The sequence below is a fragment of the Papio anubis genome, chromosome 4, assembly GCF_008728515.1.
Source record: "Papio anubis isolate 15944 chromosome 4, Panubis1.0, whole genome shotgun sequence".
In the NCBI taxonomy this organism is placed as follows: domain Eukaryota; kingdom Metazoa; phylum Chordata; class Mammalia; order Primates; family Cercopithecidae; genus Papio; species Papio anubis.
In genome coordinates this window covers 84,817,426-84,836,921 of record NC_044979.1, presented here as the reverse complement: position 1 = coordinate 84,836,921, position 19,496 = coordinate 84,817,426, and the positions used below count along the sequence as shown (strand labels likewise).

The 19,496-nt window shown below is 33.0% G+C and overlaps 1 protein-coding gene across 12 annotated transcripts in view; it reads left to right on the top strand.

Moving 5' to 3' along the window:
- Nucleotides 1-19,496, top strand: part of DGKB (diacylglycerol kinase beta) — an 808,853-nt gene that overhangs the window by 294,429 nt on the left and 494,928 nt on the right. For all 12 annotated transcript variants that reach the window (XM_017956905.3, XM_017956903.3, XM_017956902.3 and 9 more), the window contains one exon: nucleotides 2,579-2,677. In XM_017956905.3, the coding sequence (XP_017812394.1) occupies nucleotides 2,579-2,677 (99 nt within the window). The remainder of the gene's footprint in view (nucleotides 1-2,578; nucleotides 2,678-19,496) is intronic.

Here is a 19,496-nt window from a genome sequence, read left to right as displayed (position 1 = left end):
TTTGACTCTGCAAAGGCCAGAATTTCATGGGATCGATTGTCAGTACCTATGCTCGGAAACTCCCAAACCCCGATATACAGAGTTGTCCCTTCACACACACTCTGGTAAGCTCATCTATTGCATGAATCTATCTGAGTCTTCGATTCTTTCCTTCCATCTGGGAAACTACTCTAAATGCCCCCAAATTATCATTAAATTAATTTTATTTTTGCCATCCTTTCTTACATCAGTAACCCTCAAATAACTATGCAGAGAGCTTAGTCGTCCCTTACCATATCAGTTGCAAATTGTTGGAAACACATGGATGGAGGCGTGGAGGAGGCTGAGGCCTCTGACTATGCATCTGTAGTCAGTGTTGGCATGAGACTCAGTATGTCCTGCCCCTGTGGCCTTCAGAGTCACATGTTTAGCTTTACAATGTAATCAAGAGTAGTATTTCAACACTTTCTTGCTGTAAACACAAATAGATTTTTAACTTGGATCTGTTTTTTGTAGAGAGTTCTTAGAGTCTGTTTTCTCAGTTTTAAGAAAGTTGCCCAAGATTAAAGAGTAAAAGCTCTTTCTCTGTGACATCCATAGTGCAGCAGAGTCTTAAGATCCATAGTCTTTGTTTGGTTTTAGTGCAGTTTTCATAGTACTGGGTTTATTAGTTTTCTAGGGCTGCCGTAACAAAATGCCATGAAATAGGTGCCTAAAACAACAAGAATGTATTCACTCATAGCTCTGGAGGCTAGAATTCCAAATGTCAGCAGGTTATCCTCCCTCTGAAGGCTTTCTGGAAGAATCTTTTTCTGCTTCTTCCTAGCTTCTGGTGGTTTCCAGCAATCCTTGGAATTCTTTGTCTTACAGTGCATCACTGAGATCTTGACCTGTGTTATCAGATGGCCTTCTCCTCTCTGTGCCATTGTCTCTCTTTCCAGATTCTCCTCTTCTTATAAGGACACCAGTCATTGGATTAGGGTCCAGCTAAACTAACGTATTAATTTAAGTACATCTAGAAAGACTCTATTTCCAACTAAGCTCACATTCAAAGGTTCCAAAAGTTAGGACTTCAACATATCTTTTGGGGGGAATGATCCATCCCAACACTTGATAATCTATTAACTCTAAATCCAAACATCCATGGCCTTGGCATACTCTAAGAAAGTTAATTACTAAGTCCAATATATTAATAATACATTTTAAATCAGTCACTAATTTTATTTTGAGGAAACTATGCATTTTAATTTGCTCTGAGTATCTGTTTATTTAGTTCTATTGTGCATTTAACTGCTTCTCTGTCTTCAATACTTCTTGACTCTTGACAAAGACCAATAGTGCCTAATATGATTAAATCACTTTTTTATAGAGAAGTTTATATGCCCCTGAGAAGCAGAGCTGCTAATTATGGATGAACGTGTTAAGATACTTTTATTTCATGTAATGTAACCTAATGTGCATTAATTATAGTACAAGTCACCTTCACTCCAATGCAGGGAGCTAGCATGACAACAGTTTTAGATTCTAGGATGGCAGAAATACCTCTTTGATACTGTTCTATTACTAAAAATAAATCAACACTCATTAGACTCCTATGCTTAGTTGTTAATTAACTGCTCACAAAGGTATGTATGTTGTGGAAATTAATGCAGCCAAGGCTTAAATGGGGTAGCTTTTGATTCAAAATGAAAAAATAATGTGGCTCTTTTTTGTTTTAAACATGACATGTTATCTTATTGAAATGTATTTTTTTTCTAAAATATGAATAGTTCATATCAAATTGATGCATAGTACAGAAGGGAGAAATCTCTAGATGCCTTCAAGCAAGTATTATTTTACCAAATCTGTGTAATTCTTTAAAAAACTAACACTTCAGTTTTAAAACATCACTATTTAAAACACCATGTTATAACACCTTCATGTAAACTTATGACCAGGTTAATAAAAATATTAGTTTTGGATCATACATATCAAAAAATAAATAGGACATTGTATGATTATATACTAACTTAATGTTGAGCTGATAAATACAATATACAGATAAATTTTTATAATCATAATCATCTTCTTTTATTTATATCCTGCTCCTACTGAGATGAATCTCTGGTTACATTTACATATTGAATTACAAAGTTAAAACTAATGATGGGATCAATTATGCCCCATACTGAGCTGTGCACTTTGGAATGACTTTGAGAAAACAGGAGGGTCAAAAAAAAAAAAAAAAAGCATACACAGGCACAGTGGCTTCAAGATTATGCTAACAGATAAGCAAAAGAAGAACTGTAATGGACAATAATTTGTGTTTGTCAAAGAAATTAGGCTTCTTTGGTGAAAAACCTAAAGTACATTTTTAATATAAACATTTCTGAGAATTACAAAATGTATAGAATGGGTCACAGAAGCTGCTGAATGGTTTATTTAGGGTACATATATAAGGACAAATGTATTACGAATTATTGTATGACTGTTTATTTGTTCTTATAATTTCTTTATTGTACTTTTAATGTGTTTGCTGTGTCTCGATTGAAATATAGTTTCCCCCATGTTAGACGTTGTCATGTAGAATTTGACACTATCCCCCTTTCTCTTTTTCTAGCTGCATAATAAATGTGCTTCTCATCTAAAACCTGAATGTGACTGTGGACCTTTGAAGGACCATATTTTACCACCCACAACAATCTGTCCGGTGGTACTGGTGAGTTTTTCCTTATCATTCTGCTATAACTCAGGGTTGCTGTGACTAATCAGTATCGTATACCATTAAAAGCTTCTAGAGATAATTTTTCATTAATCAAGGTAGAAGTATATAGATCTAAAATACATCATTCCTCTGGAACAGAACACCTTTGCCCACTATATTTCCTTTTTCCTTCATGTCACAATACGCTTTTTAGAACGGTATGCTTGAACTGAAGCTTACTCAGGTTTTATCACTTAGTCATGCTGTACTTACCAGGAATTGTAAAGGCAGAACACTTCAACATTTTATATATTTTATAGATCTAGCTTCCCAGAATAATGAAATTATTCTTATGGGCAATTTTGCTGGAGATGCACATTGTGTGTCTGCAATGTTGAGGGCTCTCATCTAGGTTAGAGGCTACCTAAAGTGATGATACAACCATGAAGAAAGTTATGCACTGCTATTGCTGTGTTTTAAAAAATTTGTATTGAACAATAAATTTAACTACCTGCAAAATAATTACTTAATTCAATAAATATAGAAGTGAAAATGCATGAGTAAAGTAACTCTGAAAAAAACGAACCTTGGTAGGAAGAGAAGCAGATACTCAAACAATATTCATATTCAAAATCTAAATTGCCTCGAAAGTTAAACAGTTATTTCAAAAAACAAACTATTTTATATCCATGATGCACTTCTCATTTTGAAAAAAACAACATGGAAATTAAATGGCTGGAACTTCCATTTGATATAATAAAATTATAACAACTAAGAAATGTTAGAAAAATACTTTTCTAAAGGTCAACCTAGAAATTAATCATATTACTCATTTTGTACCACTTGTGATTCATTTTGTAATTATATCTGTAAAATACTGGTTGTATTTTAAATGCCTTTATTTAAAAAAAATATTAAAAACTCTTCATTTTCTCAAACTACAAAAATAGAGGAAAAGGAAATACCTCAGTATTGCTGAGTATAGCAATAACTAATTCTAAATTTCCTTTCTTCATGTAAGGTTTGTTAGACATCCTATGGTAAATAAGATTAATTAAATATAATGAGAGCCATATATAAATATTTTACATTTTAGGTTAATTTAGTGTTGTTTTTATTCATTTAAGTATTGTCTTGAAGACTTCTAGAATTTTTGTATTATTTATATTCTTATTTTAAAATACAGCAATTTTATTGGTTTAGATGCATTTTTGATCTCAGATGTTAACTCTAAGATGAGATCTGCGATTCCTTCCTACTATCCATCTGCCTGTGCAAAAAGACCCCCCTCAGTTCATTGAGTCTGGGGACTGCCTCCTTGACCCACTTATGTCAATCCCTAGTTATATAAATTCAAACATAAGGTGTGTTCTTTTTGTTATGCTATCACTTCTTTGTTTGAGAGAATCAAATGTAAAGACCATGTGTATGTGAATTTTCTTGTCTTTGAACAATCTTGCAAAACCTTTCACTGCTACTTTTAGACATTTTTTATTCTGAAGATTTATCTCCAATGATTAAATATCCCCACAGTTTTAATACTGATTTGTATCTCACCGTTTGCTGTTTACCATTTTTGTGGTACTATCTACTCTGAAGTGTGTGATGACTATTGAGCATTCATCCTTCCAAAATGTCTACCTTTCATTGACTTCCATTGTACCTCACTCTTGGTCCTTTCTCTGTTTCTCTGGATACTTGCTTCCAGTATCTTTCCTGGGTTCACAATGTCAACATGCCCATGTTGGTGCATCCCTGGATTCTACCGTCCTATGTCATGACGTTCCTCTCTCAGTATTCTTCTCGATGAGATCTTGTTTATTCAGTTGATTGTATTACCATGTTAATTTATATTCAGCTCATCCTCCTAAATTCCAAACCTAGAACTGCCACTTGCAGGACCCATATTATTTTAAGTGTAACATTCCCAATATATTATTATTACTGAAATAATTATACCTCTTTTGATTGAACATGTATACTATCCCAGGGACTATGCTAAAATATTATTTAATTTTTCAGTAAATATTCATTGCATGCCTAGTATGTGCCAAACAGTATTATAGGTAGGAAATAAAACATTAAAAGCAAAGGTAAATCTTTGCTTTTATGGAGGTTACATTCCAGCAGGGGTAATGTAGACAATAAACAATAAAAATAAATAAATAATTTAGTACCTGGTTGTACTAAAATATATAAATAGAGTAGAATGTTGATTCCTGAAGATATGAAGAGGGGAGGACTGGGGAGATGTTGGTCAAAGAGTACAAAATTGCAGTTATGTAAGATGAATAAGTGTAGAAATCCAACGTACAGCATGATGACTATAGCTAATATTCTATAACATGGCTGGGCACGGTGGCTCACCCATGTAATCCCTGCATTTTGGGAGGTCGAGGTGGGTGGATCACTTGAGGTCAGGAGTTCAAGGCCAGCCTGGCCAACATGGTGAAACCCCATCTCTACTAAAAATACAAAAAAATCAGCCGTGCGTGGTGGCAGGTGCCTGTAATCCCAGCTACTGAGGAGGCTGAGGCAGGCGAATCTCTTGAACCCAGGAGGTGGAGGTTGCAGTGAGCCAATATTGCACCACTGCACTCCAGCCTGAGTGACAGAGTGAGACTATGTCTCAAAAAAAAAGTATATATATCTATATCTATATATGTATATATGTGTGTGTAACTATATGAGGTAGGTAACTATATGAGGAGATGGATATGTTAATTTGCTTGACCATAATAATCACTTCACTATGAATATTTACACTATTGAAAACAAAATAACAACAAATTTATTTATAGATCAAATTGGCATTTATTCATGAATTAGGACAGCCTCCATTCTACAGAGTAGAATGAGAGCTCCCACTAGACCTAGAACAGTGGATTTTGTAAGGTGGGAACAAGAAACACAACAATACAAAACAAAAGCTGATTGTTTAACATCATGTTATTTCAGGTTACTCTTTAGGTAAAGAGTTAAAGCAGAGGTTACATCCTTATTATACCAAGTCAGGTAGACTTGAATTTCACATTTTCAGAAACAACTGATGTGTTTGGGGATCAGTTTGCTTCCTTAAAATTTCAGCTTGATTATGTGACACTTTAGTACAAGTTGTTTGTACTAAAGTTTGGTTTACATTTTGGTTTGGTCTGGTCTGTTGGGACCTCCTGTAGGAGCTCAGTCCAAAACAATGGCCTTTGATAATTTTTATTTAACAATATCAAAACATTAATTGTACAGTAATCATATGCCTTAAATACATACAATAAATAAGTACTGGTTTTGTTTAAATTGTTAAGGGAAAAATCAAAGCAGAGAAAGAAGAAATGTTGGTTTGCAGTGATAAAAGAGGCAGTCAAGATATTCACTGACGAAATAGTTGAGTAGAGTTGAGTGATTTGAGGGAGTCACCCCTGTAGCTATCTGGGGACATAACTTCACTGACAGATTCTGAGGCAGTAGACACTTGACAGATCTCAAAGGCATTGGAGGGTTTAGTGACTAGCCCTGAGTGTATAGGAGGAAAAATAGGAGTTCAAAGTTATCATAAGATTTTTATATTGAGTGAGACAATTTAGGCCATTGTAAAATCTTTAGCCTTTACTCTGAATAAAATGGGAAGCCATTAGAAGACTCTGACCAGAGCCAGAACTTATCTGACTTATATTTTAAAAGGAACAGTCTGTGTTGTGTTGAGGGGGCAACAATGGCAAAAAGATATAACACTTCTGTTTTCTCAAAGAAATAGAAAGCTGGGTGAGTAGCTACAGTGAGGATGGTGCAAGATGTATAAGAAGCCTGTGGGAACAAAATGGATCAAAGAAACAGTGTGATTTTCAAGGAGAAAAGAGCAGCTACCTCTGGTTAGTAATCATCCATTTAGTATACAATTCCAGTCAGCTTGGATGAGTATATGTCTCTACTCATATTCATTCATATTTATCTAGTTACATTCCAGTTTTATGAATGGAATAGGCATAGCCCAGTCTTCATGTGACTGTGTTTTTTGGCAAATGTGATATACAGAGAGGGCAGCCAGAGAGTTGAGAATATATGCAAAGGAGTAATTGTAAGGCTTAACCATGGAATTTAAGCTGGAAATAAGGGAAGTAAGGACATTAAATATGAGGTACAGTAATAGATTTTAGGAATAGTACATTGTAAATTACAGTGAAGTCAAAGGTTGTTGGAATCAAGGATAATGGTGTCAGGTTGAGAGTGAGTGAGGTAGGAATTGAGATTATGAAGGAGTATATTTATAAGTAACACAATATGTGAATTCATTTTGTTTTCACAGTGACAACATAAGACAAACATTATAATTGTTTCCATTTTACATATGAGGAAACTGAGAAACAAAGAGGTTAAGTAAATTTCCCAGTGTCCCATGAGTAGTACTTGGCAATTTAGAAGTGGAGCCCGAGTGGTTATCACTCCAGAGCTGTGCTCCGAGATTTTCATCGCCACCCTTTCTCCAAATCCCAATAGAGAGATTTTATCTGTCATATCTCAGCTACTGGATCCTTCACACCCCACCTTTCCCAAACTAGAAACCTAAGCAGCATTTTTGATTTCTTTTCTGGAATATCATTACTCAATTCTATTTTAATGTTCTTAATCCTGCCTCTTTACTTCAGCCCAACTGTGACTGTCTCATATACCAGCCTTACAAATTTTCTTTTAGGATTGTCCCAGTAGCTTCCTTGTGAACTACCTCCTTTCTGTACACCCCAACCTGCTTCCTGGGTCAACTTTCAAAGAATGCAAATATCATAAGTCTCTCTCAGTCATAAAATATTTTTGGTGATTCCCTACTTGAATCCCAAATGCTCTAAAATGGTAAACAAGGCTCTTTAACTGGATTAACCTACTCATTCTCTCCTACAGTACTTTATCCACTGGAAATCAAGGATAATTGAACTGCTCTTAATTCTTTAAGTACACCTGTTCTCTCAAGCCTTTGGGGTCTCGTATGTGTTAATAAATCAATCTAAATGACTTCGCTTTAAAATTTTGCCCACCTCGCTAAGTAAGAATTAAAAGGTTACTTTCTTGTCATGGAATAAAAATATTGACAATTGTACACATTAACTATTTAAATGATCATACTTCAAACAAAGTAATGAAACTGTTCTGCCCACAAAATTGCTTAATCTGCTCCAGCTGATAGGCTCTGAGCCTTTTCAGTCTGTGAACCTTCAGTAACTTTCCAGGAATAATTTCACACTTCATGACCTGTAGCCCTTCATTTAAAGCGAATCATTAGTCCTGACATATATCATGTTGTTTTGTTTTTTATTTTTTAATGCCAGTTTCTTCTTTAAGAAATTGTATGCCACAGTTTCTTGTGCTAATCTTCTGTAAGAGGAGCAAGTGAGGTTCAGACTCAGTTAATACAAAGTGAATATTGATATTATCTCTATCATATTATAGAAAATATTAAAGAACTTAAGATGCCTATTTTATTTTTTTCCTTAGTCTTTGACTCTGTAGTTAGGAACTGGTTATCGAATGACCTCTATAAATACAGCGTGGGTCCTTAATTTCTGGTTGAAGCTCACATAGCCTTGTAACTTAATGACATATCACAAGGTCAAGATCCATAGCCAATGTCTTCTTTTATTTTTGAACACCTTCTCCAGCGTCATTAAAAAAAAAAAATTTGTACCATCCTTCTCAGCCTTTCCATCCCTCCCCAATAGTTGTTTTAAGCTGTAGGTTAATGATTCAGTAGATATATGCTCACCATTTCCAGAGGTTAGCAAGGTAAGCATCTCCTCTGCACTGATGAAATGCTTTTTATAAGCATGCACTACAAATGGCTTCCACAAATAATTGGCCTTGATAATGGCTATTGCCATAAAAATGGGTTAAAATCAAGTAGTCTGAAATTAAAATCATTATCAGATGATTTTTTTCATTCAAATAAAAATTAAACAATGATTCCCTACATCACACATAATTAGTTTTCTGAGGTTGTAATTGGCATCCCGTATCTTTTGAAAGTACTATCAAAAACCTGTATTACTTAAAATTTATTTAATGTGGGATTTAGTCAAGATTTTTCCATGACTGTGTTTAGGTACTTAGAATGCTTTAAAAAATAAATGTGCTGGTAACAATTATAGCTATAGTTCATTTACTGCCATATTGAAGACAGATCAGAAACTGTTTACAAAGATAGATTTCCTTAAATCCTCCCCTTATTGTACTTCCAAACAAATGTAGGATGAATCCCAACTCATCGAGACTCATAAGCTGCTTAATTTCTATAAAAGGCCATTAACCCTTCCCAGTTGATTGTCAAAACAGATGTTCTGCCTTTAATAGAATATATTTAAAAACTGCATTCTTGGTTCTTGCTACAGATAACACACTGAAATCTTAGCTGTCCAATCCAAAACAAAATGACATTGCAAATAAATTTTAATAATCTCATATGGAATATGGCCTAATGAGGCCATATGCAAGCCACTCACTCTTCTATGTTCTAATTTACCTCTAACTCAAGACAGATGTAGTCTATGTTGTTTTAGCCCTTTGCAGTTTTGCTTAAATTAAATTGGGCTTCAACAATTATGTCATCAGTCTGCAATGAAAGGGATTTTTTAAAATTAATCATATAAAACTCCCTATTTTAACAAAAAAAGGTATGTTGGAAAATCCTTCATTACCTGACAAAAGTTCTTCTCAATTCTGTTTATCATGGTGTTATCTCTTAGACTTCATCTGTCATTACCATCATGTTTCATTTTTTTTGTACTTAAGAAGCTTACAGTTAAATTTATACTAACATTGAACTATGATGTTGGAATATACGTTATTTATTTGTATGTTTTATTATATAACTTTATTACTATTCTATTCATAAGTTTCTCTTCTGTTTCTCTATAATGGCTTAAGTTCATACTTTTAAAATTATTTTGGATAGTACATAAATTTGTGAAGTCACAGAAATAGACGAACTAGGCCTATAGAATCCCTTTGATTTTAGAGTAATCTCATAGAGTAAGCTACAAATCTGATCAATTTCTCTAGAATTATATTTTAGTTTTATATTCATTCTAAGTTTTATATCTTTTTTATAAGGTAAAGTGGCTCTATAAGAGTGCACATGTTTATGTAATTATTTTTCAGTTTTGGAGGGGCTTTTGTTCAATTAATTCTGCCACTATCAACAGAAGAAGACTTGAGATATCTCATGACAAAATCACATTTTAAACTTTGAAGAGTAAACTCGAGCAGATTATCACAAAAATCATTTCTGTTGTATTTACCTCCATGATTTAGTTTTGTTTTCTGTGTGTACGCATTTTGTGTTATAATTTAAAATCAATGTTCTTATTTTAATTTAACTTTTAGGTTCAGGGGCACATGCACAGATTTATTATATAGGTAAACTTGTGTCATGGGGGTTTGTTGTACAGATTATTTCATCACCCAGGTACTAAGCCTACTACGCATTAGTTATTTTTCCTCATCCTCTTCCCCCCACCCTCCGCCCTCCGTCGTTGTTGCCCTTTATCTGTCCATGTGTTCTCATCATCCAGCTCTCACTTATAAGTGAGAACATGTGGTATTTGGTTTTCTGTTCCTACATTAGTTTCCTAAGGAAAATGGCCTCTAGCTCCATCCATATTCTTGCCAATAACACAATCTATCTTGAAGAGCAAGGTTCTTAATTCTCTAACAAAGAAGTTAATTACTTAGCCATTTTTTCCATATCAATATCAATATTTTAGTGTCGATAAATTGGAATCATGAATGACATAGTTTTAATATGCTGATTATTTAAAGTTAAAGTTGTATAATATGTAAGTAACCATTGTTTTATACAAATTGTGATTTTTATTTCTTAAAGGTACCTTAAAGATCATTGCATTATTTTATATACAACATCTGCAGTGCCAGCTTCCTACTGTTTATACTTCCTCTGTTTCCTCTTTCCTTCCTTCTTTCTTTTCTTCCTTTTTCTTCCCATTAATTTTTACTAAAGTCACTGGAGCTAAACATCCACATAAGAGCAGTTCTCTTCTCTCCTGCAATTCAGAGTAAACTAGATGAAGCATCCAAAGAGATTAAATATTATAGTGTGATAAATATTCACTTATAGGAGCTCTAGAGGTGGGACTCTTAATCCATCCTAAGGGTAAACAGTAAATGTCTGAGCATAAATAAGTATTTTGAAGCAAATTGTAATGTGACATTTACATAAATAGTCTCAGTGACAAGATAGTACTTAGTGTGATCATGAAACTCCAAAATATTTTTTAAAGGTTATGTGTAAGGGTGAGGCTGGAGAGGGAGGTCCAAGATAATGGCTTCCTGGCCTGTCTTGTCAAGGAGATTGGCTTTATCCAATATAAATATGAGCTTAAATGATTAACTTTGTGTTGTAGAAAGACATCTTTGCTAGCAATGTGGCGTAAAATAAATGTAAAACAGGGAGCAGAAGAGATATGAGAGTATCAGTGGGAGATTGCAATGTGAATAGTCAAGATACACCAACAGAGGAAGAAAATTAGGTAACCAGGAGAGAAAACTGTAGCAGAGAGTAGAATATTAGGATTTGATGTGATTTCAAAATAGATTCTTTTCAGATGATGGTAAGATCCAATATGCAGCCATGAATCTGAGTGGCTCAACTGATGTGCAGGGGATGTTCATTAGATTTTAGAAAGTAAGGGAACTCTGAGAATGGCTTATTGGATGTTATCCTTAAAACCACCCAGGATAGTTGCAGAGTCTTAAAAATAGTTTTTACTTGACAGTATGAATAAGGGTAGAGAGGAGAACTATTAGATTTCATGAACCTCGAACGTAAAGAGAATCTACTTTGGAGCTGGACAAGTGGTAATTTTGATAGAAGGCCAATATATTGCCCTTAAAACTATAGCACTTGAAAGGATTGGGAGAGTGAGCTGCCTCTTTTCAGAAGTGTTATTAGCAAAAGTGGCAATCATTTGGAGAGGAGAGGATAATTTGTTTTATTGCACAATGGTTCCAGAGAGTCCAGTGAAAAGTTTGAGAAAAGAGGAGAAGTGTGGAAGATTGATGAGAGAGAGAGAAAGGAAGGGAGGAAGGAAGGAAGGCAGGCAGGCAGGAAGGAAGGAAGTGCGGGAGGGAAGGAGGGAGGGAAGGAAGAAAAGAAGGAAGGAAGGAAGGAAGGAAGGCAGGAAGGAAGGAAGGAAGGAAGGGAGGGAGGGGAAAAGAAAGAAGAGACGGAAAGAAAAGAAAGAAAGAAGAGAAAGAAAGAAGAGAGACTAATGATAGCCAGAAAGTGTAGAAGACTAGAGTCCAGAGTTCTAACATGAACTCCTAATCTGTGGGCAAGTCATTTCCATCCAATAGTTTCAGAATGGTGACAAATGACTTGTGTATGAAATATAAAAAGAATTTATATAAATCAATAATAAGCAAACAATTCAATTGAAAAGGGCAAGGGACCTAAACAGGCATTTGAACTAAGTCTATTTATAAACCACCTATAAACATATGAATATGTACTCACCATTATTACTTATCAAGAAAATTGATATTAAATATCAGGAGATAACACTAGACACTGAAGAGAATGATACAAGCACATTAAAAAGCCTAAGCTTTGTTAAGATGGAGCCAAATTGTTCATCCATTGCAAGTGAGAGAGTAAATTGGTTCAGTCACCTTAGAACTCTGGCAATATACCATTTGTATTTTAATCCTGGGATTTTCACTAGCTTTGTGATAAGAAGAAAGCTATTAACATTTTGTCCCTCTGCATTCCATTTATAAATAAAATCAAATGAGTTAATTCATGAAAATTGCTAACAACTATGCGTAGCTGGTGGTGAGTGCTAGGATATCATCTAATATTGCTATTATAAGTGTTATGCTGTAATTTGAAAAGTGAATTTTAACATTTTATTATACCATAACTATGTACTCAAAAAAATTTTAAAATAATAAAGAAAAATAATGTAAACACTTAAAAACCTGTGATACAGCTATATAAGAAGAATCACAATTAATATATAAATAGAAACACTATTAAAATTACCTTCCTGGTTTTTAGATTTTTTTTCACCTTTTTAAAGTTTACCTGAATATACCATGTGGCATTCTATTTTAACACTTAACTTGATATCATTAAATGTTTATGTATTTCCACATACTATGGGACATCACTATTAATGCTTGCATAATCTCATTAAGTAAAGATGTCATATTTTAGTTGAAACTGTTTTTATCTAGCATCTTTTCAATTCCTCATTGTGTGATTATAAGTAACATGATAGTGAACATCTTTATGAAGAATAGTTTCTTCTGGCCGTTCTCTACTCAAAAGTGCAAAGGATCATTTTTCCCACACTGTGTTATTTTGTCCTACAAATGATTCAGCTTTTACAGTTGTTTAATTCTTTCTGTACTATAAAACCATTCCTAATGAAGAAAATAATGATTAAATATTTCCTAAAACAGAAAATTTGCCTTAGAATAGAAACTTATTTACAATTTTGAAACAATTTTTAGATGATTATTTATCTCACTTTTGAACTTAACTATATTATTACTATCCATTAGCAGGAAATGATGGGATGTGAAACAATGAACTTGTGCAACACTATATCCCTTTAGACCAGTTATGATGTGTTCTTCCTGGAATACATTCTCTTGTTATAATACCTGATGAACCTTTAAGAATAGAGTTGATACAATGAGAACACATGGACACAAGAAAGGGAACATCACACCCCAGGGCCTGTCGAGGGGTCGGGGGTTACGAGGGGGAGAACATTAGGACAAATACCTAATGTATATGGGGCTTGAAAACTAGATGATAGGTTGATAGGTGCAGCAAACCACCATGGCACATGTATACCTGTGTAACAAACCTGCACATTCTGCACATGTATCCCAGAACTTTAAAGTAAAATTTAAAAAAGCAAGAATAGAGTTAATAAAAATATCATCAAAATAAATTATGAAGCTTATTAGTTCACAGAAAGGACAACAAAACTATTTGAAAATGTATATTTTAAAATATTGTTTAGTTTTCAAATGAATTAATCCTGTTTTACTCTTGTAAACATAATTTTTAAAATTATAAATATTTATTAAAATTATAAATATAAAATTATAAATTTTATTATTTATTGATACATAATATTTGTACATATTTATGGGGTACATGTAATATTTTATAACATGCATAAAATGTGTAAAGATCAGGTCAGGGTATTTAGGGTATACATCACCTTGAGTATTTTATTATTTCTTTATGTTGGGAAGTTCTCTCTTCTAGCTATTTTGAAACATACAATGTGTGAAACTATTGTCATCCTACTCTACTATTGAATATTAAAATTTATTTCTTCTATCTAACCACGTGTTTGTATCCATTAACCAACCTTTCTTTATCCTCCTACTCCATAAACATGCAAACTCTTCCCATCCTCTGATAACCATCATTCTACTCTCTACCTGCATGGAATTAACTTTTTAACTCCCACATATGAATGAGAACATGTGATATTAATCTTTCTGTGCTTGGCTTATTTCACCTATCATAGTGACCTCCAATTCCATCCGTGTTGCTGAAACTTAAAATGGTTCCAGTTCTACATCTCTTTTTTCTTCACTGTAACTCTGAAAACTTGGCTAAGTTGTGATGTTGCTGAAGGAGCGATCTACGTATCTCTACCTATAACACCCTCAGAAAACCATATGTCATATTAACTTCTCCTCTTCTTCCGATGTTGCTTGCTCTTCCACAATTTTAAGAATTCTACTAAATTATGCATTGTAAATATGGTGATTAAGTCTTAAATAGCATAGAGTATGTTAAATCTTTCCTTAGAGCATGTGTTTAACTAAGTCATTATTTCTCAGCAATGTCAGAAAGTTTGTTAGGAAGTAGAAGTATGGTATATGTGTCTTTCTCACAGCTCCAGTAGTATGGAAACTTTCTGTATATTTTTTCATCTGACTTAATTCTAATCAGCAAGAGTTGATAATGACAATCCCAATGCTACACATCAGCTAATTCAAGGAGGGTGGGAGATACTCAAATCCTCTGTGATTCTGAAATTTGAAATTTGAATTCTCTGTAATATTGTTTCTAGGCTAGTTATAAAACTTCCAGAAATGCAGAGTCTGGTTGGGAGGTGTGAACATATAACTAAGGATGTATCATACTGCACTGAGCTTCAACTTTTATTTCACATCATTATGGCTGTTTCACCCTTCTTTTAAATTTACCTCTTTAACCTTTAAGCAAAGTTACTGAAGTCATCTATTTTCTTGAAATCCTATGTCATCTACCGAAGGTTTGTGCCTATGCAACATTCTTTTTTATTGAAAGAGCAGGGATAAAGCACATTGTCAGCTCTCAATAAATGTTTCATCAATGTCATTACTTAATATTCATTTAATTAATATTCATTATAGATCAATTCATAATTGTCATCATAGTAATGATAGGCAAAAAGAAACCTCATTTTTCCATATTTTGGAAATCTAACTCAGACTCAGTTTCATGGTATTATTCATAAAGGATAGCTGCTTTTTATTTATTTAATTTTTTAAATGTGTAGGATTACATTCTCACTGATTAAAATTCTGGAACATATTAAGAACTAGGGTGCTAATACTATTTATAAAATATGTTTAAATCCATTCTGGTTTAAAATATTCTACATGTACATATATTTTAAAGAGACATAGCATAAGAAAACTGGAAGGGACCCAGCCTCACTAACTGATGATTTCATCATCTTACCCTTGGGAGCCAACCATTTATCTGTTACATTGTCTTAGATTGGTTTTGTTGCTTTCTGACAAACTATCTTTACATTGAACTAGTTTATATTATGTAAAATATGTATAATTATAAACCGGGTCTAGTCTAAAAGAAAAAGTTCAAGTGTTACGGACAATTGTTTTTGTTTCTACCTAAGTGCATAAGGTAGGGTTGTATACTTAAAGGGTTTTTTTAAACAAGGATATGTGTGTGTATATATATCCTATATATTTACTATATATATAGGATATTTGTGTATATATATCATATATACTGTATATATAGGATGTGTGTGGATATATATCCTATATATATACTGTATATATAGGATATGTGTGTGTATATCCTATATATATACTGCATATATATCCTATATGTATAGCTGTACCCAGGGTAAGCAATAATAATTTTTTTCAAAAAACAAACTTGTGCCACATTGGGTTTGCCATGATTTATGGAAAAGTCAAAACAAAAGCCCGATAAGACACAAATTGGAAGTTCAGCTAAGAAGAAATCTGATGAAAATATTTCATTTTAATAAATGAACAATTGAGATGTTAATATATTCAGGATGCGGTGTCCTATGGATTGACTCTTGACACCCAAGAGTTCACAGTCAAGAAGATTAATTAGGCCATCATGCCTATGATTAATTTAAAATGTCAGTTTTCTTCACTGACCTCAAACCTAGAACAAACAACAAAATTTAAGTATCTAAAAACCTATTACAGGTAGAAATGTTCTAAAACGTTAAGTTCAGATCATAGGTGTCTATGTAACATCTCGAAGGTACATTGAAATTGCGTGAAATGTATATTCCCCAAATCAAAAATAATAATGAAGTCATAAAAAATTCTTTAAAAATTGTATTTACATGATTTTGGTTGCTTTTTTGCAGTTTTTGTTTTCTTCACTTTATGTTTAGTTACCATAATAATTTTACTTATTTATAGGATGCAGAATGATATTTTGATGTAAGTATGAAATATGCAGATTAAATCAGAGTAATTAATATAACCATCACCTAAAACACTTATCCTTTCTTTGTACTAGAAATATTCATAATTCTCCATTCTAGCTTTTTGAACATATACAATAAATTATTGATAGCTGTATTCACACTATAGTGCTATAGAACATAACTTATTTATTATATCTAGCTGTAATTTTGTATCAGTTAACCAGCTTCTCTCTTTGCTCTTCTCATCCCTAACTTCTCAGACTCTGATAACCACAATTCTACTCTTTTCTTCCATGAGCTCAGTTTTTTAGTTCCCATATATAAGTGAGAATGTGATATCGATCTTTCTGTGCTTGACTAATTTAAGTTAACATAATGCCCTTCAGGTTCATCCATGTTGCAAAAAATAACAAGGTCCGATTTCTTTTTATGGTTGAATAGTATTCCATTGTGTATATATAACATAATTATTTTATCCACTCATCTATTGATGGACATTTAGGTTGATATCACATCTTGGCTATTGTGAATACTGCTATTATAAACATGGGGGTGAAGATGTCACTTTGTGTATACAAGTTTCCTTTCCTTTGGCTAAATACCCAGTAATAGGATTGCTGGATTATATGATAGTTCTATTTTTAGTTTTTTTGAGGAACCTCCATACTGTTTTTCATAATAGTTGTACTAATTAACATTCCTTCCAACAATGTATGAATTCCTTTTTCTCTGCATCTTACCCAGTATTTCTTATTTTTTGTCCTTTTGATAATAGTCATTCTAACTGGTGTGAGATGATATCTTATTGTGGTTTTGATTTGCATTTTCCTAATGATTAGTGATGTTGATCATTTTTTATATACTTTTTGGCTATTTGCATTTCTTCTTTTGAGACATGCCTTTCAGATTCTTTTCCACCTCTTAATGGGATCATTGCTATTATTATTAGTGCTTTTCAGTTGCTTGAGTTCCTTGTATATTCTAGGTAAAAGGCCCTTGTCAGATAAATAGTTTGTAGATATTTTCTCCCAATCTACACATTGTCTCTTCACGCTGTGATTGTTTTCTTTTCTGAGCAAAAACTTTTTAAAAGTTTCATATAGTCCTGTTAGTCCATTTTTCTTTTTGGTATCTGTGCCTTTGTAATCTTATCCATAAAAATCTTTGCTCAGACCAGTGTCCCAAAGAAATCCCCCTCTGCTTTCTTCTAGTAGTTTTACAGTTTTGGGCCTTACATTTAAGTTGTTAATACATTTTGTTTCAATTTTTGGATCTGCTGAAAGATGGAGATCTGGTTTTATTCCTCTGTATATGAATATCCAGTTTTCTCAACACCATTTATTATAGAGGGTGTCTTTTCCCCAGTGTATGTTCTTAGAGCCTATGTCAAAAGTGAGTTGCCTGTAAATACACAGATTTATTTCAGAGTGTTCTGTTCTATTTGTCTGTGTGTAAGTTTTTATAGCAATATCATTGTGTTTTGGTTTCTATTGCATTGTGATATACTTGGAAGTCACATAGTGTGATTCCTCCCTTTGTTCTGTATTACTTTGACTACTTGCATTTGTTTGTGGTTCAATACAAATTTTAGGATTTTTTTTCCTGTTTATTTGAAGAAAAATGTAATTGCAATTTTTAATAGGGATTACTTTGAATCTATAAGTTGCTTTGGGTTGCATGGTCATTTTGACAATATTAACTCTTCTAATCCATGAGCATGGGATGTCTTTTGATTTTTACGTCCCCTTCAATTTTATTCATCAGTGTTTTGCAGTTTTAATTTTAGAAAGTATTAACCTCCTTGGTTAAGTTTATTCCTAAGTAGTTTATTATTTTATTTAAGCTATTGTAAATGGGATTGCCTTCTCCAGTTCTTTTTTAGTTAGCTTGTTTTTGGTAAATAGGAATGGTAATGATTTTTTTGTATGTTAATTTTTATATCCTGCAACTTTATTAAACTCATTTATTAGTCATAGGAGTTTTTGGTGAAGTCTTCAGGTTTATATATATATATAAATTATCTCATTTACAAGGAGGGATAAGTTGACAACCTCTTTTCCAATTTGGATGCCCTTATTTCATCCTGTTGACAAATTGCTCTGCCTAGGTCTTCTATTACTATTTTGAATAACAGTGGCAAAGGTGGGCATACTTGTCCTGTTCCTTCTTGTAGAAAATGCTTTAAGCTTTTCTCTGTTCAGTATAATGTTAGCTGTGGGTTTGTCATAAATGGCCTTTATTGTGTAGGGTCATATCTAGTTCTGTGTCTAATTTTTGAGAGTTTTTATGATGAAGAAATTTTAGGATGAAATTTTATGAAACTCTTTATTTTGATTTCTATTGTGGTAATCATAAGACTTTTTCCTTTATTATATTGATGTAATATATCACATTTATTGATTTGCATATACAAACCATCTTTGCAACCCTAGAATAAATCCCACTTGATCATGGTGAATTATCTTGTTAATGTGATGTTGAATTTGGTTTGCTAGTATTTGGTAGAGGATTTTTATACTCATATTCATCAGGGATATTGGCCTGAAGTTTGTTGTTGTAGTTTGTTGTTTTTTTTGTGTCTATGTTTTGTTTTGGTATCAGGGTGATGCTATACTCTTAAAATGAATTAGGAAGAATGATCTACTTTTTTGTTTTTTGGAATAATTTAAAAATAATTGGTTTAGTTTATCTTTAAAAATTTGGTTGAATTCAGCAGTAAAACTATCTATCCTGGGCCTTGTTGTTGTTGTTGTTGTTTTCTTTTTGGGAGACTTTTTATTAATGATTCAGTCTTGTTACTTGTCATTGGTCTTTTCAGATTTTCTATTTCTTCCTGGTTCAATTTTGGCAGGTTGTAAGTTTTCCAGGAATTTATGTATTTCCTCTAGATTACCCAGTGTGGTGGTGTATAGTTGTTCATATCAGTTTCTAATGATCCTTTGTATTTATGTGGTATCAGTTGTAATGTCCCCTTTTTTGTTTCTGGTTTTCCTTATTGAGGTTTTCATTATTTTTTTTCTTAGTCTAACTAATTGTCATTTTAATTTATCTTTTCAGAAAGCTAACTTTTCATTTTGTTGACTTTTTGT